The sequence below is a fragment of the Sabethes cyaneus genome, chromosome 2 (assembly GCF_943734655.1).
Source record: "Sabethes cyaneus chromosome 2, idSabCyanKW18_F2, whole genome shotgun sequence".
In the NCBI taxonomy this organism is placed as follows: domain Eukaryota; kingdom Metazoa; phylum Arthropoda; class Insecta; order Diptera; family Culicidae; genus Sabethes; species Sabethes cyaneus.
Window position 1 is genome coordinate 38,026,970 of NC_071354.1, and position 24,660 is coordinate 38,051,629.

At 40.1% G+C, this 24,660-nt stretch overlaps 1 protein-coding gene across 1 annotated transcript in view; it reads left to right on the forward strand.

Annotated features, from left to right (window-relative positions):
- Positions 1-15,833, forward strand: part of LOC128738388 (1-acylglycerol-3-phosphate O-acyltransferase Pnpla3-like) — a 31,475-nt gene extending 15,642 nt beyond the window's left edge. Inside the window, exons 3-8 of the mRNA XM_053833472.1 lie at positions 5,653-5,885; positions 6,087-6,736; positions 13,139-13,244; positions 13,312-13,635; positions 13,696-13,816; positions 14,539-15,833. Coding sequence (XP_053689447.1) covers positions 5,653-5,885; positions 6,087-6,736; positions 13,139-13,244; positions 13,312-13,635; positions 13,696-13,816; positions 14,539-14,930 — 1,826 coding nt within the window. The 3' untranslated portion in view covers positions 14,931-15,833. The remainder of the gene's footprint in view (positions 1-5,652; positions 5,886-6,086; positions 6,737-13,138; positions 13,245-13,311; positions 13,636-13,695; positions 13,817-14,538) is intronic.
- The last annotated feature ends 8,827 nt before the right edge of the window (positions 15,834-24,660 follow it).

A 24,660-nucleotide genomic window follows, 5' to 3' on the forward strand; every position in this document is an offset into this window, starting at 1 on the left:
AGAAACGCACCGCTTTACTCATTTGAACCTTTCTCTTCCCTTGTAATAGGCCGTCTCCCTCTTTTGTGAACCCCCGGTATAAAAGAATCAAGCCAAAAAACATGTGTTTGACAAACAACGTTTGATGAAGAACAGTCCGGAAGTTCCGGTGCTATGGCTGAACATACATTCATACTCACGTTCCTCGTCTCCCTCTATGTCAGTTCCTTCCCAGTCAGCACTCCCTTCTGTCACGTAGCTAATTATGCATCGGTTTGCTGTATGAAAATCGCGTTCTGATTCCCTTATGCCAAGGAACATGTTTGAAAAGTTTGATGAAGAACCGTCCAGGCATTTCGGAGTTATGACCCTCCCTCCCTGTTACGACCCCCTCTCTTATCAACACCCCCCAGAACTGATGCCCGTATATCAAGTAATATGTGTGCCAAGTTTGGTGGAGATCGGGCAAGGCGTTCTGGAGTTATGGTGGAACATACAAACATACAAACATACTCACGCTCACTTTTATATACATAGGTTAATGAAAACAATAGCATAGCATAGCATAGTTTGATCGCACGTCAGAATGATGCTTGGGAGTAGCAGATCATTCTCGGTGTGCATTTTCTGGTGATCTTGGAATTCTTTGTAATGATCAATAGCAAAGCTGGCCACGCCCATGTAGGTCAATTTGGGAGGGAAAGCAATGTTAGTCTGACACTTGCTGCTACTAGAGACCGAGGAATCCTGGATCCACCAAGGCAGGTGGTGTGACCACTGTTATTCGAGCTCGCGTACGATTTGATGACGTGTTTGGTTACGAGGCCATAGCGAAACATGTAATGGAAATCCGAAATACCGGTATAAGAAAAAACTATGAGAAATCAGTTTAGCGCACTAAAAATAATGTGCTATCAACATATTCGATTCGTTCGAAATCGCGTGCGGGCAGTTATTAAATACCAATAGACATTTGTTACTATGCACGAAAGTCGTCCTGAGACAAACGGCATCTTTGGCAATTACATCAAAATCCAAGCATCAAAATGTAAGCATTGGTTGCATGAGACTAACCTGGATATTCGAAAATTTTCTTGAAAAGATAGTAATTACTAAAATCAAGATCATAAATACACCTTTTTATAAATTTAATATAATGGTAATGGTACTACTTAATCAACCATAATTTGTTAATTTGAATCAAAAACATTTCACATGCGAGATTTACGGCGGCTCGAACACCTCGTGATAAACTTGAATTTATTATACCTGAAAATAAAAATCAGGCACAATGAAACGAGCCAACATATATAGTCCCTAAGTTGATAAGCATTTTTTCCTATCAACGCTAATATGCAGAGATATAGCGCCCTACACGCTTATATATAGATTAATGAAAACAATATTTAAGAAATTCCCCGAAAACTACAATGGAAATTTTCCGATTTTCTCGAACATCACTTATTTTAAAAGTTCATAACTCTTGAACCAACCAACTATCACAAAATTGAAGTTTGTCACCAAATTTACTACGGCGAAGGAAAATTCAAAAGAAAAGTCCGTAAAACTATCGATTGCTGATAAAACATACGTTCATTTTCTTTAAATAATGTTTAGTTCCTGCGTCCTAGTCTAGTCCTAGTTCCTGAGATATGAATACCTATTTGAAGTAAATAAATACACTGAAGTTACCGCTATTTACGTGGTTTGTTTCTAACGGGAATTTTGGAATTTATGCGGTTTTTCACGCGAATTTCTGAAGTTCGGAATATACGCGAATATTCCTTACGCGTCTATTGGTACGCGTAGTTTTAAATTTTACGTCAATGTTGGAGTTTATGCGGGTCTTTACGCGAATTTCGGAATTTACGTGAATTTTAAAATTTACGCGGAGCGCATCCTTCTCGTAAAAAGCGACTTGAGTGTACATATTTCGGAAAATCGAGTTTTCCGGCCATAACTACAGAATAATAAAAAACGCTTTCGTGGTTCAAGAGTCATGAGTTTTCAAAATAAGCGATTTACTGCACTGCCTCATAGAAGAGCTAAAGCTAAAATCTGTGAAAGTAGTCTATGTAACATTTGTAGAGCTGAGTGTAATCTATTATCTTTCTCAGTGCAGTACTGCATTATTTGTTTAATTTCTGCTGCTAAAGGTCTGTAGACTTTATCATTGTTAAATGAACGTTCGTTTGCCAATTAAAAGGGTTATCATCTTACAATAGCCTAAATTCAAAAATAATACAGTACTCTAATCAAAATTTTTTTAGATTAGAGATCAACTCTACAAATGTCACTGACATAACTTTTACCAATTTTGCTTCTATGAGGCCGTACAGTGCAATGAGGGTAATTGATCGCAGCAACCCTGATTTGAATCCATGGCCACTCGCTTGTCAAAGCAGGCTCGGCAAACTTGCGGTTACGGAGCTCCCCAATTCTCCACTACATAATTGTATACCTTAGGTTGGCTCAATTTTTTCTCACTTACACCCTGTTTTATTTAGGGGAAGGGCGGTAAAGACGGACACCTTAAGGTAAAGACTCAATATCTACTCAAATATGACTGTATTGATTGCAACTTTCGTACAAAATGAACCTTTAAGTCTCTGTCTAATAAAGTTACAACGTGTGCTGGAAAATTTCTTCCAAAATTTATGCTTTTTTTTATTAATCTTATAAACATCATGTATAAATCAGAGTTTCTATGCATGGGCGGGAAAGACGGACACTCGCAAAAGGGTGTCACGCGTCGTCGAATTATCAGTATTAAGAAAGATTAACATATTTCATCATGTATTTAGGAAAGAATTTTGGGAAAATTGGGAAAATCCCTTTCCCGATCCTCCCTTTGAGCGAGAAAATAAAATGGTTCCCTTCAATATTTTATTTGGTGACGAATTAATCGTTTCTAAAAGTTGGCCTATTCCAACTGTTATATGACTTCTGGTTACTTTTACATATAGGATATGTAAGTATTTGCAATCTTAAATCATTGTTGGGCAAAATGGGTTCAAAATCTATGTGTCCGCCTTTCCCTACCGTGGATCAAACTAACGCAATGCCGTCGGTTTAGCATGAATATGTTGTTTTAACGATTTACCAGCTTTTTTCTTCACACACAAAATTACATCGGCTAGCGTATATACGCATTTTTTCTTTGTTTTGGTTATAAATTTGACAGCTGCGCTGCTAAAAATCAGCAGTTTAATTCAAAAGTGTAATTCAGTCTATAGAAATATTTCCCATCATTGATTTGCTTCAAAAAATATTCTTTATGAAATATGACAAGTGTCCGTCTTTCCCGCAGTGTCCGTCTTTACCGCACCGCCCTTCCCCTAAGCTTTTGCGATAAAAATGATTTTATTTGAAATTTTATTTAACTGAGTGGATAAAATAAAATATGGAAGCGTAAATTAGTTTTAAATGTCGAAAAATATCGAAAGTGTGAAATAAACTTAACAGACATAGATCTCATTTTACATTTATATTTTTGCTTAACATTCCCCTACACAACATTTTAGTGAGAAGCTTGATCGTCGTTCGATCTTCTGACTTTTTGAACCTACACAACAGGCATGCCTCTTGAAAATCTCTGGTAAAAGTATCGAATTGAAATTTTACCTGTAGTACAGAATCCTTGAGTAAAATGAGGCAAATCAGACTACTAGATTAAGTTGTACTAAAATAAAATTGTTCGTATACCTTTTTACTACAATTTTTCTACTTTTCTTACCATAGAATCTCAAACTGGAGAATGTTTGTACATGATTCTTTCAAAACTATTGGAAAATAGAGGTGAATGGGGCAAACTGGGTTACTTGTCGTCATTTCCGCGCGTTGAGGTCATCACCGATCAATTTCTCGTGATTTTTCACATATGAAAAGTCACTTTTTACGGCTTAAAACAGCGGCAACAAAGTTCCTGCTGCGATCATGATTGAGGACCTGCCTCAAAGATGGGATATCGTAAAGATGGGTTTGGAGGGGGCAATTTTTTTGGCAACATGTGGAATGCGACGTGTTGCTAGTTGTTGCTTCCGTCGCCTCCTGAATACTTGTGATACGTTGCCATAGTTGCATGGACACATCGGACAAGAGTTTAGAAAATGTTACATGCCACATGTTGTCAATTTAAACCTTAAAGAAAATGTATGGAAAGTATATACCTTCTAACTTACTGCTAATCACTTGAACTACGATCTTTTTCCATGCGAATCAATTCGTAAAAGAATTTCTGATCGATTGATGCAAAAAAACTTTTAATCCGTAATGAAATAAAATAGTTAGAAGTGTCCAATAGCTGACCATTTTTTCATTTTTAAAATTTGGTTTTACCCTTATCTTTTCGTATGACGCAATCTTATGTAAAACAAAAGCGAAAAATTTGCTTTGGTTTTGCAACGGAAATTTCCATGACTTAATCCATCACCACTACAACAGAAGAGATGAAGGGTGGGTAATTTTCAAAAAAGCTGCTTGTTTCACAAATATATCAAAAAATGTTGAGCATCCCTTTAGAACGCCGTTCACTGTCTTACCTGTGGACAGCTGAACTAAAAATATCCTACCTATGTTTCCTTGATTACCTTAACCCAAGATCTGTTTACTCAGTGATTTCCATTAGTTATTTATTTGACTTCCACTTCATAATCGTAAGAGGGTGCATTCAACCAGCCATTGAACGTGAAAACGCCTTGAATAGTTCAACTTATGGATTAACGCCCAGCTTTGAGAAGTAAACAAACTAGCAGATTTGATTACTCATTCGTCGTACACGAGGGGGCACGAGTCGTTTATCAGTTTGTTCCGAAAGAATACTGGCTGACCTCGTAACATTCTCGCATACCCCACTATCTACTGCGACTTAATTTATATCACTCACGCAATGTTTGTGCGTATCTGTTCAATGTATGCTAGTTGAGCATAAGCCATATGGCAGGTTTCCTATTCACGCAGCGCATGACATAAGCCAACGTTTTTTTTCTTCTCAAAGTCCCTCACACCCTCACTGCACGTGGTGTCGGTTTCGAGTAGGTATACATGTCGACGATTGCCGAGCCCGGGACGGGCCTCCAATGCTGTTGGCATTAGCGATCACAGGCCTTTAATTTCTGGAAATTTCTTCTCGCTTCTAGTCTTTTTATTTTTCTTCGCTCGCACATTGCAGCCCCTTTTGGCGGTGCAGCATAGACCGACCAATACATATGTTCAACAGTGTGTAGCATTATTGCTATGTTGAGAGACGCCGATCGCATGGGTTTGTCGTGTCCCGGCTTTACGAATGCGTACCCTAGGCGAGGTGGCGTGATTTTCTATCCACCAATACCAACGAAGAGCAACATCGGATGATGTCGATGGTGAAACAGACGTTAGGAAATCGACCCTCCGATATTTATGCTGCTTATGCTTTGTCTGCTTCGTTGCAGTTTTTGGAGGCTCGTTTGCTGGGAGAAAAAGGTGTGTCCGTGACGTCAACCACGGACGTCTTACCACTGACCTACCGCCAAGGGCATCATAGGTTTAACGGTCGCACCGTAAGTGTGTTAGGGACTGGCGCGACTTTATGCTTTATGTCTTATGAATTTTTAATCGTTATGGAAATTTCCCAAAAAGAGTCATTATATCGGAACATTAGTGTAATAATCGTTTTATTTTCTGTTTTGTTTTCAGGTGAAATGACGTCTGACTTTTTCCGGGTTGTAAACGAAGCACGTAGCCACTCGCTGGGCCCATTCAGTCCTCGCTTCAATATTCAAACCTGCCTGCTGGAAGGCTTGCAAAAGTTCCTGCCAGAAGATGCACACGAACGCGTGAACGGCAAGCTGCACATTTCGCTTACCCGAGTTTATGACGGTAAAAACGTAATCGTATCGCAGTACAACAGTCGGGAGGATTTGCTCCAGGTAGGTCCTGCTAGCTGACTAAACTAGAATAAGAGAAACGGAACAGATTAATTTTAGCCAAGACACAAACTCTTGATCCTCTAGTACCTCTAATTTAAGCCGTAAACTTTTTTCACAGCGGCACGACGCGGCGTCATGCCACCGTAAACCGTGCGTCTCCATAAACTTTCTTCTAATCCAATTCTATGTACCTTTCCTCAGGCTTTACTGTGCGCATGCTTCATTCCGGTATTTTCCGGCATACTGCCACCCCGGTTCCATGGGGTGCGCTACATGGACGGAGCCTTTTCGGACAACCTACCGACGCTGGACGAGAACACTGTCACGGTGAGCCCGTTCTGTGGCGAATCGGACATCTGCCCGCGCGACAACAGTTCGCAGATGTTCCACGTCAATTGGGCCAACACCAGCATCGAGCTGTCCAAGCAGAACATTAACCGCTTCGGACGTATTTTGTTTCCACCGCGCCCGGAAATTCTGTCGTCCTTCTGCCAGCAAGGGTTCGACGATGCGCTGAATTTCCTACATCGAAATAATCTGATCAGTTGCACTCGGTGCTTGTCGGTGCAGTCGACTTTCTGCGTATCCGATCAGCCGACACAGTTGGAAGATCAGCTTTTGGAGGAGTACGATCCGGAGTGCAGTGAGTGCAAAGAATGCACCAAGCATCGAGAGAATGCCGTCAGCGGAAGCATGCCGGATACGGTGCTAACCGTTTTCCAGACCTACATGGACCAAGCGAACAAAGGATTAATGAACTGGATTTTCCGTCATCGCGGAGCCAAACTGCTAAAGGCACTTTCACTACCGGCCACTTTACCTGCAGACATCGTGTGCGCCACATTAACGAAGTAAGTTTTCCGTTTTTATCTTTCGTCTCCAGTCTTGTGTGTCCTAGGGTCATATGTTGTTGTTTACCTGATAAAAAACAAAAACTCGTCTCGAGTTGTCTGGGTTGCGTGTCTACCATTTCGACGATATTTGTCCATCTGTGAGTGATATATTGTACACGCTTGTACTAACATTGCAACCGACTAATCGTAGCACCGTCGGTTCGGACGTTGAGCAACGTCAGTTTCAGTACAAGGTTCTGGGTAACATAATCTGCCCACCGGCCAATGACGTGCGGGCTGGCGAAACGTTCAATCCAAACTGCGTACGGTGCCTTGCACGTAGGCAGCGGGCACTGGTCAATAGTAGAAGCACTGTGCACATCCTTCTCGACAGACAGCCGAGAATGCCTTCGGTGACGATAATCCGGAGCCTAGAAATGAAACTTCAACGGTAAGGAGGTGTTGCGGCACAATTTTCTCTGGGTTGCGCTTTTGTCTCTGTGTGATGTCTGATGTCCCGTTTTTGTAGGGTGGTGGTACTGGTTTTCTCCTACAGTAGGTTGGATTTTACTGCGATTTTTCCAGGTGATTAATTTGTTTTGGGGTCAGGAAGTTTGTAGCAAAATTTCTTCTATGAACAGACAATGTATTGCTTTATTGGTGATTGTTATAAATAAACATGTACAAAGTAAATAAATTATAAACAATTATTTTTTATAACGGAACGGCAAATGAAAGTGATGAAACAAAGGTGTTGATAGTATCCCATGGGAGACAAGGTGTGAAAGGGACAGAGCGGAAAATTTTATGATTCATTGAAGCAACACTTATTAAGTTTTTCCCTTTTACTTTTACGTTATACAAACATAATAAGCGTTGTTTCAATGACCCTCTCTCAGCTAATTCTACGCGCTTTCTTCTTCATGCATTGTCGCCTCTGAAATACTACCAACACCTTTGTTTCATTACTTTCTTCTACCGTTCCCTCCTTCGATTGTAAAAAACTACCGCTATTAAAAATTAATTAAATGCCTGACCTCATTACAAATACGAGGTTAGTTTATAAATAATTATGTTGACCTGATGTTGAGTTTCTTGTTATTTGTAATCTCGAAAAATGGTACTAATTTCCTATAGATAATCATTAGTTCGTCATTTATTGATGGCATTTGGAATCTTGATCCTAAGTAAAACAATAAATTTCACTCAATTTTGAGTGGTTGCATTGCTCCACATGTGGCAAACGTTCATCAACAAGAGAAGTTTGAAAATAAAGCATTGGAAATTCTTCTTAGTGAAGATTCGTGCTAAATGCAAGATGTCCCTGTGAAAAGAAAAACCAGTTTCACGGTTCTGGAGTACTCCTCTTTTCCGTACACTGGAGCATGGTCAACGCTAGTATTATTGGCAGCATCGTTTGAGGGCTAATAAATCTTTAAGGGTTAATAAATAAAGCAAGGTAAAATGCTTGGCTTGTGTCGGGATCCAAAATGCTTTTAGGGTTTTAAAAATGCTAAAAGGAAATTTAAATCAATTCCGCAATGCTGACAATCAAAGAGTGAAGTAGAATCGTACGATTTCTTCGGACAATCGTCTGATGCAGAACTGAACTTATGCTTCTGGACCGGGTGGCATTCCTATTGTCCTCCGCCTAGTAGCAACTGGATTCTACAAGCCAGGAAGCATGGTTTTATCACCGTTTGACAGTAATTGAAGCTAGAACACAAGCTGATATCATCTATACGGATTATACGGAGCTATGGTTTCTTCGGAAAAGTTTTAGTTAATCTTATTGCAAAAATATTTGCTGAAGTTACCATTTTACTAATTATCACAGTTTTTGAGATATTAGGCGTAATTTATGGCAGTATCCAAAACCTCAATTTTATCAGTATATATTCAAAACTATGCAATTTAGACAACAGTAATATTCTACAGATTTGTGAATATCATAAAAATATACCAATTTGCAGAAGACCGCGAGCTTGTATCTTCAACTCAGACTGAGTTACTGAAAGATTTAGTGTAAAAATGGCACTTTTTGTACTTGTATACCGCTGAAAAGTCGCAAAATACAGCTGCAAAATGGTGTATTTTTATGATATTCATAAATCTGTAGAACATTGTATAGTTTTAAAATTATACCGATACAATTGATTTTTAGGGGTCTATCATAGATGCCGCCTAATATCTCAAAAACTGTGCTACAGTAATGTTCCGATTTTTGAAATTTGTTCAAAATTCAAGACTTAAGACCTTGCAATATCGAAGACTTCTACTAAAAATTAAATTGTAACCCTCTATTGGTCAACCGAAAACTCAATGAACCGGGCACAGCACATTGGTTCAAAACCTTTTTTGGTGCGTCTTAGCTTTGAGCGGGAAAACTTGGTTTTAGGTTTATGGAACCTTTGGAAGAGTTTCTTAAAATTAAAAGTTCTATCGTCCAGCGGTATTCAAATTTTTAATGTTGGATTATTAAAAGTACAATAAAAAAAATATTTTTCTTCAGTTTCAATATAACACATTGATGTGTTCTGCGAAGTTTTACAGCATATTATTACAAGAAATTTTGCTGAACACAGCAACCTCCTATCTCTTCAGCAAAGATAGAAAAATCCTATTTCTCAGATATGAAAAATCGTTGACCAGAAAACTTATTCCCGCCATTTGTTGGTCGTCTGCAACGGCGAAAAGTTCAACTTTTACCTCGTTGCATGTGTTATTATCGTATTAACAGGACAAGAAAATATAATAAATTCTTCAATTGTTGCGTGTACCTTAAAAGAACCGATTGTTTGATTATCATAACTCCAGCTTGCAATAAACTTGCACTAACGCACTTAACGTAATTTTCTTTTCGGTAAATTGAAGTACAGATAACCGCAAACTGGGCACGGCTTGTTGCAACGAACCAACCGGAAAGCCTGCTATGCGATAGACGAAGATGTTCGTGTATAGTCATGAGTCACGATGAAATACCAGTCCAGGTGACCAGCTGCAAGCAACGTGGGATAATTCTGGTCTTTTTGTTGTCGTGAGCAGCACTTCCGCAGTTAATTATTCCATCACGGCAGCCAGCTGCAGCTTCAATAGTTTCCTTTCCTCAGCAGCCGATGAATACGACTGACCGGAAACTACAGACGTGCACGACTCGAGCGTGACTTTCGCTTGCCCTTGATGCTTTCTCCTTTGTCGCGTCCAGACATGCCAGTAAGATGTTGGCAGTAGCTCAGCTACCGTTTGAATAATGTTCGCTGGTTTACCTCGTGTTATGTACCAGAGCAAGCGACAAGAATTGGTTCCGCCTATTTTTCGTGGTTCGTCATTCCATCATCTACGTTGAAGAAAATGGAGTATTTCAATTTTAGTCTAAACAATAGAGCAAAGTTACCAGTGAGCCGTTCAGCTTTTGCTGCCAAAGAACCAATACGCTACGTATTATTGTGGCATTGGTGATGGATAGATTTGTGTTGCTAAAGAAAACCTAGTGAAAAGCCCTAAGTTCCATGTTCCCTAAGTTTCCTCAATTACCGAAAACCGTTCTTTTTAGAATGAACAAATTCTTCTATGAAGATGCAAAAGATGTCACTAAAACTGCTTATACTAATACTGCTTATATGAGGATATAAAAGATTGTTGTTCTCCGCTGATCACAATAAAGTTTATTGGACCAGTAATAATTATTACAACAAAACATTGGGCTTAGTTCTAATGTGTTTTCCTGCGCATTTATTGCGGCCAATAGTGTTTAATTTGGTTTTAATTGCTACCACTTGTTCACGGCAGACAAGTTTTCAATGTGACGATTATTGAAATTAAAATTGCTGTGGCACCGCTCGTGTTACCGTTGGTAGTAGATCACAATAAGGAATTATCAAGCCAATTATCAATCAACGAGAAAGGGTAGGATTACATTTAATTTTCTTGTAAATTTATTGTAGTAGAATTAAATAGAATTTTCCATCAACTTTCTCGTTGGTTTCTGAATTGTATCAAAACTTATTCGAAAATAATTGTAAATTATTCCAACCTCAAAGCTCAAAATCTTCCAGATATTTGGCAATGTGCCAGATTTCCGATCCACTGTCTTGCAAAAAGGTCATCATTTCTAATTTTGGACGAAATTTTGCATCTACGGTGAGCAAAAATAGCAAGATTTTTTTCAGGAAAACGCCTCCGCATCGGACTAATTGACCGCCAGATTTTTGCCAGATACTTTTATTCGTGTTCTCCAGATTTTCGGGAAAAAACCTGTTGGCAACATTGCCTCCAAGGGGAGAATCGAGGAAAGTGGAACTTTTGTGAATGCTTCGTGGTATGAAATCGATGACATTCAACTCTCCTGATGTTTTTCAAACGAATTGGTACTATTCAAGTTTATTTCCGGATCTTTGAGTTCATTTTGATTGGTTTGATTAGATTTTACTATGTATTTGAGGGTGTAAAATGGGCAAAATAGACCACTGTTGCGTTTTGCACAGTATGTAGAGGATGGGATTCGATGCTCCTGATGTTTTAACAACAATTTGGAATCTGTTTGAGTTCATTTCACGGGCGGCAACGAAGTTTTTATGATTTGTGCGGATAAAAGGGCTAAATTTACACTTCCCGAAGTGTGAACAAGATGGGATCATCACCAATCGATTCCTTGCATTTTATTACATAGGAATAGGTAACTTGTAACTTGTTCCAAACTAGCGGCTTCTAATTATTGGGACTAGCAGCTCGATTTTGCCCATTGTGCACTGTGCAGTGGTTACCGTTGCTGGGAAAGATGGAGATCGATCATTAATCGTTTAACCAAGGTTATGTCCACGTTAAAGTCTAATCTCAAAACGACATTCCTGTTTAAGTTGAAGTCCAATTGCGAGCTTACGCCCTAGCTCAAGTTCAACCCCAAACCCCGGAATAGCGCAAAATTAAGTCTAAGTCTAAAACCAAATCTCCCAAATCTAAGCCCAAGCCCAAGCCTAGCCCAAATCCAACTCAAAGTCTAAGTCCAAATTCAAGTTCATGCTCGAGCCTGAGCCCAAGCCTGGGACCAAAAAGCAAAGGCCCAAGCCTAAATTCAGTTCGAAATCCAGACCCAAATTCAATCACAAGTCCAAATCCTAGCCTAAGCCAACACAGTTCAAGTCCAAGTCCACAACCAAATCCTAGTCCAAATTCTAGTCCAAGCCCAAGTTCCATAAAACCCCAAGCCCAAGTCCAGTCCAAGTCCGATTTCAAGTCCAAGTCCAAGTCCTAGTTCAGCCCAAAAAGCCTAACCCCAAGTCCAAAAGCAAATCTATGTCCAAATTCAAGTCCAAGTCCAAATAAAGGCGCAACCACAACCCCAAGTCTTAGTTCAAATTCTAGTCCATGCCTAATTCCAAATCCAAATCCAAATTTAAGTCCAAATCCAAATCCCAGAGATCCCCAAATCCAAGTCCAGTTCAAACCCGATTTCAAGTCCATGCCTAAGGCTAAGCCCAAAAGCCTAAGTCTAAATTCAAATTCAAGTGCAAACCCAAATTAGCTATATCCTAAGCCCAATTCTTTGTCCAAATCTAAATTCAAGTCTAAGGTCAAATCCTGGAAAACCGTCAGCCCAAGTTCAAGCTCAGATCCAAGCCTAAGCCAAAGCCCCAAAAGTCAAAGTCCAAACTCAAGCCCACGTCCAATCCTAAGTCCAAGTTCAATTCTAAGTCCAACTTTAAATCTATCTATCTATTTAAATTTAAATCTACAATTGATGGCCCATACGTAAAAATGCTAGAGAAGCTGAGTCTGTTCGATATTTATCCATTTAGAGATTTGTAGATAAACCTTGATTTGGTGAGACTGCAATCAGTTAGCATTAATCTATCAATAAAAAAACATCAAAAATAACAAATCATATTGATATTTCCATTTGTTTGACCGTTCATATTCAACGACATCCTTGTACATCCATCTCTCTCTAGTTTACAGTCATGGGGGTACAGTCGTTATTGTTGCAACATTTCGTCTTCGTTCCAGTCGATTTGTTTTTAGATGTTGTGTCCTTGAAAATTGTACAAAACCATGCCAAACCCAAGCCCAAATTGAAACATTAAATGAGACCACACAACTGCTTCCCCGTCAGTCATTGTCATGTACAAATTTTTCACATAAAAATTTGAATGCGCGAAAGGAGTACGTTCAATTTAATACTAGATACTGTGTCAATCATTTACATTACCACAAAATTTAAATTGGCGTAAAACTTAAAATATTCGAAAATATTGATATTGTTTGAACAAATTTTGTTTTCGATTTTATCTTCTATTTTTTTCTAAACTGACCAAACCTCACTAACTTTCTACGGTTTCACATCTTGTAAATATTCCATTCCATTCTATTGTGTTTGTTTTTTGACTTCCGAAACTATAATTTTGTATTCCTTTACGCTTTCAGGCTAATAGTGGCAACTCCCGCAATAGGCAGCCAGCTGTGGTCGGTCAGCCAATTCGCCCTGAAGACGCTCAACACCATCCTGATTAAAATGCGCGTACGCCATCAGGTATGATCCTTCACTACAAAATATTTTTTACAGAACTCAACAACATGAACTTTCTTATCCGTTACAGCTCAGCGCCAATCTGCAATACCAAATAGCTTACACCGAATACTCCGGTAGCACGCGAGGGCAACGTCACAGCCATCTGGGCGGATCGTTGCTGGACCTGCGACGAGACAATGCAAATGAACTGGTTTCGGTCATAACCGGCGAAAACAACAATGAGATAGTCGATCTTCAGCATATCCACAACCACCAATCACAACTGAAGGGATACGACCCGACGCACCACGAGGAAGACCATCCGGATTGCGATTCCTTCAATCACATACTGCAGGCCATTTCTCACCACGATGCAATGTATGCGTACTACTACATGGACGATAACAACGAGGTAAGCCGCTCGGCTGCTGTGAACCATAAACTGTCAATAACAATCAACAATTCGTTGAAGGTTAAGGTGACGGAAATCTTCGACATGACGGAGGACGCCAGTCCGGCCATCCAAACGGTGCAGGAGCGAGAGCTGAACCAACAGCTGGAATTCGATAACGATTGGGAAACGACACAGCCAGGTATGGACGATCTGGATCAGGCGCGAAAAATGCATAGTTGGGCATCATCGATGATTCAGTGTGTATGTTATCACTTTCATCTCATCTCTCATTCTCATGGCACTAACTTCGTAGCTTGTGATAGTAGCTTTGTTTAACCTCTCTACTAAACCATTATTTTCTACTCTTCTGGATTTTATTTTTCACGATATTTTGGTTTAATGTTCGTGAACTAATTTGATTTTGTGAACAAAGCTAGTTCTTTTCTTTGTTTTCCAAGTTTTTTTTTCAATTCTGTACGAAGCTTAGCAGTTTACGATCTACAAAAAAATCGTGCTCAGCCAATGTAAAAGTGATCACTTTTCATGTATAACGACAATTGGACTTGAAAAATTGTGCGATTGGTGAAAACAAACAAATTTTTCAACAGTTTGGATCGTATTATAAGTGTTATTTTCAAAAAAGTGGACCGTCTAATTGTTGCATGCATGGTTTGTTGTGATACAAAAAGCCTTCGATTGGAACAAAAGCTTTCACGTATTTTTTACAGATTGTGAAAGGCGAACTAACGTGCGATGCATATAATGATTCGACACATCAAGCAAAGCGCAAAAGGAAGGATCATTCACACCACTAGGAAAGATACATTTAACTGTTTGATTTGTATGTTTGTGTGTTAAAGTTAGTTCAATTTACCTCGTTAGTGTACGGCATCTAACCTTTCCCAAACCGGTATCTTTCAGATTTCCTCTTTAACGACTCATCGTACACCGGAGACAATATGATTGATCTAGATGACATATTTGATCCGATGCTCTACGCGAATTATCCGCCCCAGCACCAGCAGCATCACCATCATCTGCAGCAGCAGCAGCATCACTATCCGGCGCAATACCAGTCACCTTTCCCGCAGCCGCAGCAGCTACTCGACGGCAGTACCCGGACTCTTCCCGGACTACAGTGGCAGTGTTCCCAGATCCAGATCGAAGAACTGCCGTCGGCTGACGGCTACGACGACGACGAAACCTACCTGCAACCGGAAGCTGACCAGCAGCAGGCGTTGATTTCGGAGGCGGCAGCATTGTTGCTGGGTAAACCGCAATCTTCGTCGGCCTATTCGCTTACGGAGGTGTGAGCAAGCGCGAGGCCCTGTCAAGCATTCCGACTCCTCTCTTAGTGAAACAGTACCGCTCACATAACCAGTCTGTGATGCGAGTTACGTTGATATTAGAAAAGAACCGTACAGTTACCATTGCATGCTAGTGACCCGAATAATGGTGTGCTATTTTATTCTCTCTGTTTTTTGTTTGTAGTTGTGCGTGTGTGACCTTCTGTTAGGTATGTATGATGGAATCAAACGATGTAAAGTGCGAGGACCGTGCATTCTCAGTATGTTAGGGCAATTTTTATCAAATATTTAACCAAAAAAATAAGAACAGAATAGGCAGGAACCTATGCAAAACTGAACTTTTACAGCAAAGATTTGCTTTATTGTTATACTGTTCAGGACAAGTTCCACGCTTAGCGAAACCCAATTATGACCATTTTAGCTATTCGATTATATCATAGAGTAAACGTTCTAATCAAAACTATCAGTTTTAGAACCGTATTTGTTTTAGCGAACTGATTGTGATGTTTTTAAGTAGAATACAATATCGTAGGAAAAAAAAAAGAAAGAAATCAAGTGACGATAAGCAGTGTGAAAAACGAAGGGGCAACGCATTGAAAGGTTTTCCTGGCTGTGCAATAAGAAAATGTTTCTTCAATCGAAGCCGATTGACACCGTTCCACTGTTGTACCTTGTTGGCTTAGAGGGACTGAACTATCTCGGTTAGCGAAGAGTAATCTAAGTGTTTTTTTTAAATTTTGTGTCCTTTGACATTATCTTTCCGATGTTTTACCTTGAAAATAGCTTAGATAATAATGTGGAAAAGTTTCCATCTAGAAACCAAACGCCCATACTATTTATCATCGACTACAGTAGTGTAACCGAAGCTCCTATATTTATAAACGATATTTTAAAGAACAATAAAAGGTTTTAAATGTATTTAATTACCTGTGTATTATTTCTCAATTGGATGTGCTGCAAATGCAAATCTATACCACTTTCGAATTTTCGTTTGCTGGCTTGTTCTTCGCAATATATTAAGACAATGGCAACATAAAATGTATATAAATAAGGCCCAAAACAACCGTAAAAAACAAAATAAAAGGTACTAATAAAATGAAATATGTATGAATGGAATGTTTTCCGGGATTAGGATGCCAATGAAAATTATTTTGGTAACACGAATTCTGTACGTTACACCTCCTCCTTTTGAAAAAATGGTGTAATGAAATGAAATTATTTGGATTTATTAGGAATAGAGTATAACTGATGATTATTTCAGTATTCTTTTTTTTATTCTATATTAGAGAGGTTTTCAGCCTGCGGCTGGTTCGCCTTTTATTTCAGTATTCTTTATAATGTACCAAATTTCTATTTTCTCTGTGTTTAACAGATCTATTTTATGTAAATATGCAATGTATATATGTATAGTATAGCGATTGTCCTACGTTGGTTCATCACATGACTGTCTCGCTGGAAGACTTGCAACACCGGCGTTTTTGAAATAGCTAGATTGTTATAGCTCATTGTTGTCTTCAGCATAGAGCCGGGGTGGCTCGTGCTGTTTTAAGCAGTCTTGTCCATTCAACTACATCTTGAGCCACTCGTCGGTAATTTCCCAGGCGTTTCAGAAGTCGCAAATCGCTTACGACCTGGGCGGGCCATTTCGCTCGTTGGGATCCGTTGCTCCCGGTTACGGTGGGGTTGTTGAAAAGAACCGTTTTCGTGTAATTTCGCGTGGTATGTATCCCGAACAGCTTCAGCATACAACTACCATGAAGATCTAGAAGAACGTAGGAAAAGAGATCTAGAGTCCCATCGTATTAGTCGCATTGCTCATAGTGGTAAGTCTGATATTTACCCTGCGATTTTTCTATATAATTCTGGTCTGATTAGTTGCTTGAGTTCAGACTTTTTGCTATAACAGTCAACATAAAAAGTAGTTGTTGTAGAGGTGGTTTTTTGACCGTGACAACAATGGAAGACAAACCGAATTCTTCACTAAAACTACTTCCTGGTAGACTACATCATATCTTCAATCACATGCGATCGAAAAGACCCTATATTACTGTACCCGAAAGCCAATCCAAGCTCACCAAGTCAAATTTTAATCGCGTTTTATCGAATGCCATAATGCCACGAATTTTAAAAAAGAATCTTGGGCATTAGACAAACTCAAACGGCAGTTCAAACCACAAACAATGCTTATGAAGTACTAGCTAGACTAGCTAGCTAGACCGGCTAGATTGCTGTAATTACCGCGGCATTACGTTGGTCATCGCCGCCTACAAGGTGCTCTCCTAGATTTTGTTACGTTGTCTATCCCCAATAGCAAGAGAATACATAGGGCAGTATCAGGCGGGCTTTATGGGAGACTCTCTGACAAATCCTCCAGAAATGTCGGGAGTACAACGTGCCCACGCATCATATTTTCGTGGATTTCAGGGCAGCATACGATACAGTTGAACGAGAACGTTGTTATTCAATATCGCTATTGACGGTGTGATCCAGCGAGCGGGCATCGAAACGAGATGAACGATCTTCAGCAAGAGTAGCCAACTCCTAGCCTTCGCAGACGACCTCGAGACTGATGTTTGCTGATTAACTACCACCAGAGTAAACTAGTGATGAGGAAATTTGATGGGGATCCAAGCTGTCTGTCCCAACCCAAGATAAAAGAGGAGTGTTCCGAGTGTCACTGCGTTCGCTTGTTATGGAACTATCCTGAGCTACTCTCTTTCGCGGCAAATTGCATAAAAGAACTTGCTCTCAATGTAGTAAGCATCATTCAGCGTGAAATGCGAAGGAGGATTCCAATCCTCGGCGTAATGCGATCTGATTATAACCAGCCAGGTCTCGTCTGGAAAAAAGGCACTGAAAATTGGTTGTTCCCAGATCCATCGACATCTCTATTCAGCGGTCCCAGCTCAGTTCTTATCGACCGTATGTCATTATTAGACATGAAGCAGATGAACTCGGTCGTGAACAACCGAAATCGTATACTTGATTTAGTTTTTGTAAATGAGTATGTCGTCCGTGAATGCGCTGTACTCCAGGCCGTTGAACCGCTTGTAGACCTTGATTCCTATCACCCAGCTATAACAACCACCGTGAATTGTTCCATGCCTGCTTCATTTGCCGAACCTGAGGAGGAATTTCAGTTCGACTTCCGAAGATCTAATTTTGTTGCGTTGAACCGTTCCTTAATGATGGTTGATTGGGCCCCATTGTACAATGTCAACAATGTCAATGAAGTGGTTGACTATATGTTATACACGTTAAATGAAATGTTCAGTTTTTACTTGCCTGTCGCTCGTCCACAACAGAAACCTCCATGGGCCAATCGGAGATTACGAGAATTGAAGAGAGGACGTGCTAAAACGCTTCGGCACTACTCTAACCATCGCAATCCATATACGAGACGAGAATTCGTGTTAGCCAGTAACTGCTACAGAACCTACAATCAATTGCTTTACACATTACATGTGCAGCGTACTCAACAAAGCCTGAAGCGGAATCCCAAACAGTTCTGCTCGTTTATGGATGGAAAACGGAAAGAGTGAGGCCTCCTATCGGTAATGTCACATGGGGCAGACACTGCGAGCTCTGTCGATGAAATCTGTTGCTTGTTTGCAAATCATTTCTCTAGTGCCTCTAAGACTGAAAAACTTGCTACACGAATAATCGACGAAGCTCTTCAAAATGTTCCAGAGAAAATACTTGAGATGCGGGATATTCGCTTCTCCGAAACAGATATTGCAGCAGCAATCAAGAAGCTAAAACCGTCATTGCAACCGGGACCGGATGGTATACCTCCAATCATCTTCAAGAACTGTGCAGAATCTCTATGTACACCCTTAACCGTAATATACAACCTGTCGTTGAGTCAGTCAACTTTTTCAGATGTTATGGAACTATCTGGAGCTAGGATAGTTCCATAACATCTGGAACATCGGAAGGAATCGTTTCTATTTTCTGTTTTCAAAAAAGGCGATCGCACAGCTGTAGAAAACTATCGCGGAATTACTTCTTTATGCGCAGGATCTAAGCTACTGAAGACTCGTGTAAATAAGCTTTCATTTCATGAAGCTAAGCGTCACATTTCCTGTGACCAGCACGGATTTTTTCCAGGACGATCGACTACTACAAATCTCACAGAGCTTACATCATACTGTATTCCAAATATGGAAAACGGTACTCAAATAGATACTGTTTACACTGACCTGAAGGCGGCCTTTGACCGTGTGGACCATGATTTGCTGTTGGCTAAAGTAAAGCACATGGGTGCGATGTCTAACTTTGTAGACTGGCTAAGATCATATCTAGTTAACTGGCGTCTTTCTGTGAGGCTAGGAAACGCACAGTCAAGTTCATTTTGTAATCGATCTGGTGTCCCACAAGGGAGCAATCTGGGACCTTTGCTCTTTTCACTATTCTTCAATGATGTATGCGCAGTGTTACCTAGAGGATGCAGACTTTTGTATGCAGACGATTTGAAACTCTTCCTCAGTGTTAAGTCCATTGAAGATTGTCGCGAGCTCCAGCGGGTTGTCAATATCTTCGTCGACTAGTGCAAAACAAACGAGGTCATCATCAGTGTGCGTAAATGCTCGGTCATCTCTTTCAGCCGCAAAAAGAGTCCGATTATATGGAACTACAACATCGATGGTGAGTCATTGGATAGAGTCTCCGTTATCAAAGACCTCGGTGTACACCTTGATGAAAAGCTCTCGATCCGTGTGCACTACTCTTACATAATTGCAAAATCCAACAGAAATTTGGGATTTATATTTCGAGTCACCAACGAATTTCGGGATCCATATTGCCTGTGCGCTCTTTACTACTCTCTCGTGCGATCCGTAATTGAATATGCAGCTGTGGTGTGGAGCCCTTACACAGGTATCTGGTCGTCAAGATTGGAAGCCGTTCAGTACAAATTTATTCGACACGCGCTTAAATATCTCCCATGGAGAAACACATTTAATCTGCCTCCGTACCAAGACCGCTGTCGTTTGTTGAATATGGACACATTGGAGAGAAGGCGAAAAATTGAAAGGGTCGTATTCATTGGGAAGGTATTAGTCGGCGAATTGGATTGCCCCGCAATTTTGGCTCAAATCAACGTCAGTCCCATCCTACGCCCTCTTCGGATTAGAGAGTTTCTTCGACGGGACTTCAGACGCACCGAGTATGGCCAGAATGAGCCCATTCGTGTTATGTGTTGTTTGTTTAATAGCGTATACAATTTCTTCGATTTCTCTGTTTCGTGTCGTAATTTTAAGCAACAACTACTGCTTTTAGATAAGTTATAAAGTAAGTGTTTTTCATGTAGACAACAACATCAGATGAATCTTAAGCGAATAAATAAATAAAATAAATAAATGAAATAAATCTGTGCCTAAGAACGTATGCCTAAGGGGGAGGACCACATTAAGTCTGTATAGTACCAGGGGATCCTATGAAGTAAATTACCCCGTCTGTTCCAAGCTGGCAAAGCACAGTTGATTCTTCATCTCAGTAAATTAACACCACTGCGAGAGTAAATTTGAACACAAACTTTAATAGAATAACCAATTAAGTTGGTGGATAAACGGCTGGATTATTTTTACCCCAATCCTCCTCGACTCCGCTATAAAAGTGGCGTAGATTGCCTCCGCCGTCGCAAGGTGCATGTCAACGCTATCAGTCATCTTGTCACCTCGTTTCAACCCTTGCCGCGTTTCAAAGAGACCCGAGTGTGTCCCCGAGATGCGCACGAAACACATCACTTGATCCAATGTAGCTCTGATCAGCCACGTCAGTTTATCTAGGAAACCGTGTTCGTGCATTATGTGCCATAGTTGGTCTTGATCGACTGTATCGTATGCTGCTTTGAAATCAAAATGTGATGCGTGGGCACGGGAGTGTACTCCCGTCATTTCTGCCGGGTGGCAAAAATCTGGTCCGCAGCTGTGCGAGCCCCCATGAAGCCTGCTTGGTAAATTTAAAATTAAACTTACAATAAATTACGCAGTTATAATATTACAATTACCTTGTTTTTTGCTTCAATGCCGTGATGGGTAAAATTACTGATATTTACTGATAGTTGTCAGTAACGTACTGTAAACTACTGATAGCTATCAGTAACGATTTTTAATGAAGGTTCCCATCCCTACCCGACCGCGTCAGAATGTGGAGCGATACGAACAGCAAACCCGACTCTTCCAGGACAAGAAGCCACACCAGGAGGAGAAGGAGTGCGAAGAACTCGAGCAGTTGTACAAGTTTTCACGATACACGGAAGTTCTATGAAAGACTCAATGAATCTTGCACAGGCTCTGTGCCGCGGGTCGAAATGTGCAGAGATAAAGATGGAGGTATTTTGACTGATGACTGTTAGGCCGTCCCTTATTTTTAAAAAATTGACCTAGCGATGAGCTCAACATCACAAAATGTTCGTTTTTTTACGCAGAATAAAATGACGTGTTGTTTCCCTGCGATAACGTTAAGTGGTCCCGCAACGGACTTTTAGATAAAATTATGTGAATGACCGGATCCTCCACACAATGACAACTACGCCACTATAGTGCGTACGCTTGGTCATCCGTTATTCATTTTAGTGATGAGTTCAACATCACAAAATTTTCGGTTGGCCGTACAGAAGAAGATTATATGCTCTTAAGACCCCTATGATAACAATAGGTGGTCCCCCAACGCTCCGTAAGTAGTCTAATGAGTGACCTCCAACGTAATGACAAGCTCTTTACTGCAGTAAGCGTTCTAAAGGGTCTAGCAAGCAAAAACTCGAGGCAGTCATCACATGTGTCATTTTCAAATCAATTAGTTTTATTTTAAACGTAAGTCAATTAGTTCATTTTACGATCCTACAAAGTTATGTAGATATGCCTTCTGTTTGTTTGGAAGTTTCTTCCGAAAATCCTCAATATTCAGCAGCAAGTTCTGAAAAGCCTTTTCTTTTTGAGTAACATTTCTGTTGTAGTCTTGCATTAATTTTATTGGTTAATGTTTGTATTATTTATATCGACACCAAATGATTTGGCAGCTGTTACCAAGATTACTGGAGCAGAATCTATGCTAACCTTTGCAGCGTCGAGAGCCTGTGCCAATTCAGCGGTCACAACAATCTGTGTTCCTCTGCGTCTTTGTGGAGATTCTGTCGATACGCGATATTCGTCTCTATCGCTTGTATTCTCAGAGCCTTTATCTGCACTAGATGTGTAGAGAACCACGGTATTGGCTGCAGTTTAAAAATGTTGTAATTTTGAATCTATTAAGATAGAGCGCTATTTTGGCAGTGGTCCATCTTCAGTGTATTTTCTTCGGCTTACCATGTGTTTCCAAAATGAATGCCGAAGAATATCTGCTGAAGAGAGCCGGTATCAAAATAGCCTGATACCCTAAAAGTGTTTAACAACTATTACCTATCCTTGACTGGTATTCGCTCTTCTTACGACGTTCTTCCAACAGCTTTTGTCTTTGCTTCTTACGCTCCTCTGTTTTCTGTTTCTCCTGGATTTTGCCAGCAAGAACTCAATCGACACCAGAAATAGTACATACACGACGACCTTCTTTCTGATCCTTCAGAAATTGTATATCCTCCAACAGAGCTTGCTTCACTATTGATCCCTTTCCCCTTTCTTTTTTTTATGCACTGCCAGTAGCACAACACTTGCTTAACGGCGTTCTTCGCACTCACTTTAAGTGTAAGTTTTGCCGATCTGAGCTGGTAATAAAACGCAGCTAATACTTGGTGTATCGTGGGAACCAGTTATAAATTCGCATTAAGGTCCAACAAATTTCACAATGCTGTCACTTCTTAGCTTATGCGACATTGTTACTACTCAAAATATTTCGAGAAATATTGGCAACGGCAGCGAAAATGAAACACACGCGCCGAAGAAATAGTTCGATTTGATATCAGGTGTCATGTGATGATATCTGTATTAGTGAGAGCGGTATCAGATCAAAGAACTTATTTTCATTCATTCACACAGATACACACGGGCTATTCGTGCTTGCATTTTCTTATTGACACTTAAAACGTACAATTACAGTAGCGTACTTGTCATTATGTTGAAGTTAGGGACCACTTAACGTTATCATATAACCTAAAGAGCATATCATCTTCCTCTGCACGTCGGACCGAACATTTTGTGATATTGAATTCATCACTAAAATTAAATAAAGGATGACCAAGCGTATGCATTATAGTGGCGTATTTGTTATTGCATGAAGGATCCGGTCATTCATATAATTTTATCTTAAGGTCCGTTGCGGGACTACTTTACGTTATTGTAGGGACCTTAATGGCATAATGGCACTCTGCACAACAAAACGAATATTTTGTGATATTGAGCTCATCGCGAGGTCCATTTTTTAAAAATAAGGGACGGCCTAATCAATGTTGGTGATCCGCGAGAAAACTGCGAGTGGCATTCGACTTTTTCTCGGTATATGAAACGACATCGTCTATCAGTGTATTGCTATATTCATCGTACGATGCTGCTCCGTGTGTGAGCACAATCGGCAATCCTGTGAGTTAGTTCTCTCTGTATTGTATCCTGAACGTATACGCGCCATGGGGAATGCGATTCACTCTCTCGTGATTCGCTCTGTGTGCAAATATCACGGAAAAGGATCGCCAAGCGATAATTTTCGCAGATGAGAAAGGATTGCGATCATTGGATGATTATCGTTCTTTTTTCGATTGGCAAAAAATGTAAGATTTTTCGGTAATGGATATTTTTGCTGCAATTGTGTTGGCGAATGGAGGATATGGTGATGTCTAATATTGTTTTAATATAAATACAAGGCAGGCAACTTGCTGTTTAATAAAATGTTTGCAAAAAACATTATGGCTGAATTAAAGAAATGTTCAGCAAGTTTTGCAATTTAAGAACGAGGCAGCGCGTGGAAAGCAAAGATTTGAATGGCACTGCACGTTTATAAAACCGTTTTGCGTCAGGGTGTCGACTCAAATCCAAAAATAAAATTCCCTGACTTTCCCTGATGCTTCAAGTATTTTTCCCTGACCCTCAAAACTCGAATATCAAGCTTATTTGGGCGATTTCTGGCTTAAGTTTTTAACCCTTTAGCATGACTTATGCGAGCTGCTGAAAACTAAAGCTAGATTTCTTCATGATTTAAGAACACATATCAAAGATTCTTAACCTATTTCTTACCAGCGTTTCGAAAACGCCCTCTTCTATCGAGTCTAGGGACAGTTTTGTTTGAGGTATCAACTTGAATCCAAAGAAACAAAGATTGAGAAATAATCTAATCGACCTGTTTTTGCACAAAGCTTAGATGTTACATACAACAAAATTACAGCCGTGTAAACATAACAAATCTTGCTAATTTTCAGTCAGCTCAAACTAGTAACTTTGCCGCTGGAAGGTGGACACATGTCTGCGGGTTTTCAGTTAAACTAAAACAAAACTTTCCTGGAAGTTCCAGCTTGTTATCTTTGCTGCAAAAAGTATGGGGTTAAGAAGATGATTCCTCAAAGATTTTTGGTACAAAAATGTGCGTTTTGCTGGCTTCGAGGTACGGCAAAACTTTAGCTAGATATATTGTTAGAAAATGCCCAAATGGCAAATATTTTAACCATTGAGGTGGACAGTATGCGAAGTTAAGACTATAAGACTAAAGCTGTGTGTCATGATTTCGGATTGCAACTATCGAGGCTTGAGAGCAACAATGACTCGAAGGTAGTTCGGTGGCCGGCCGTTCGTTCCGATGACCGTATATGGGTGTT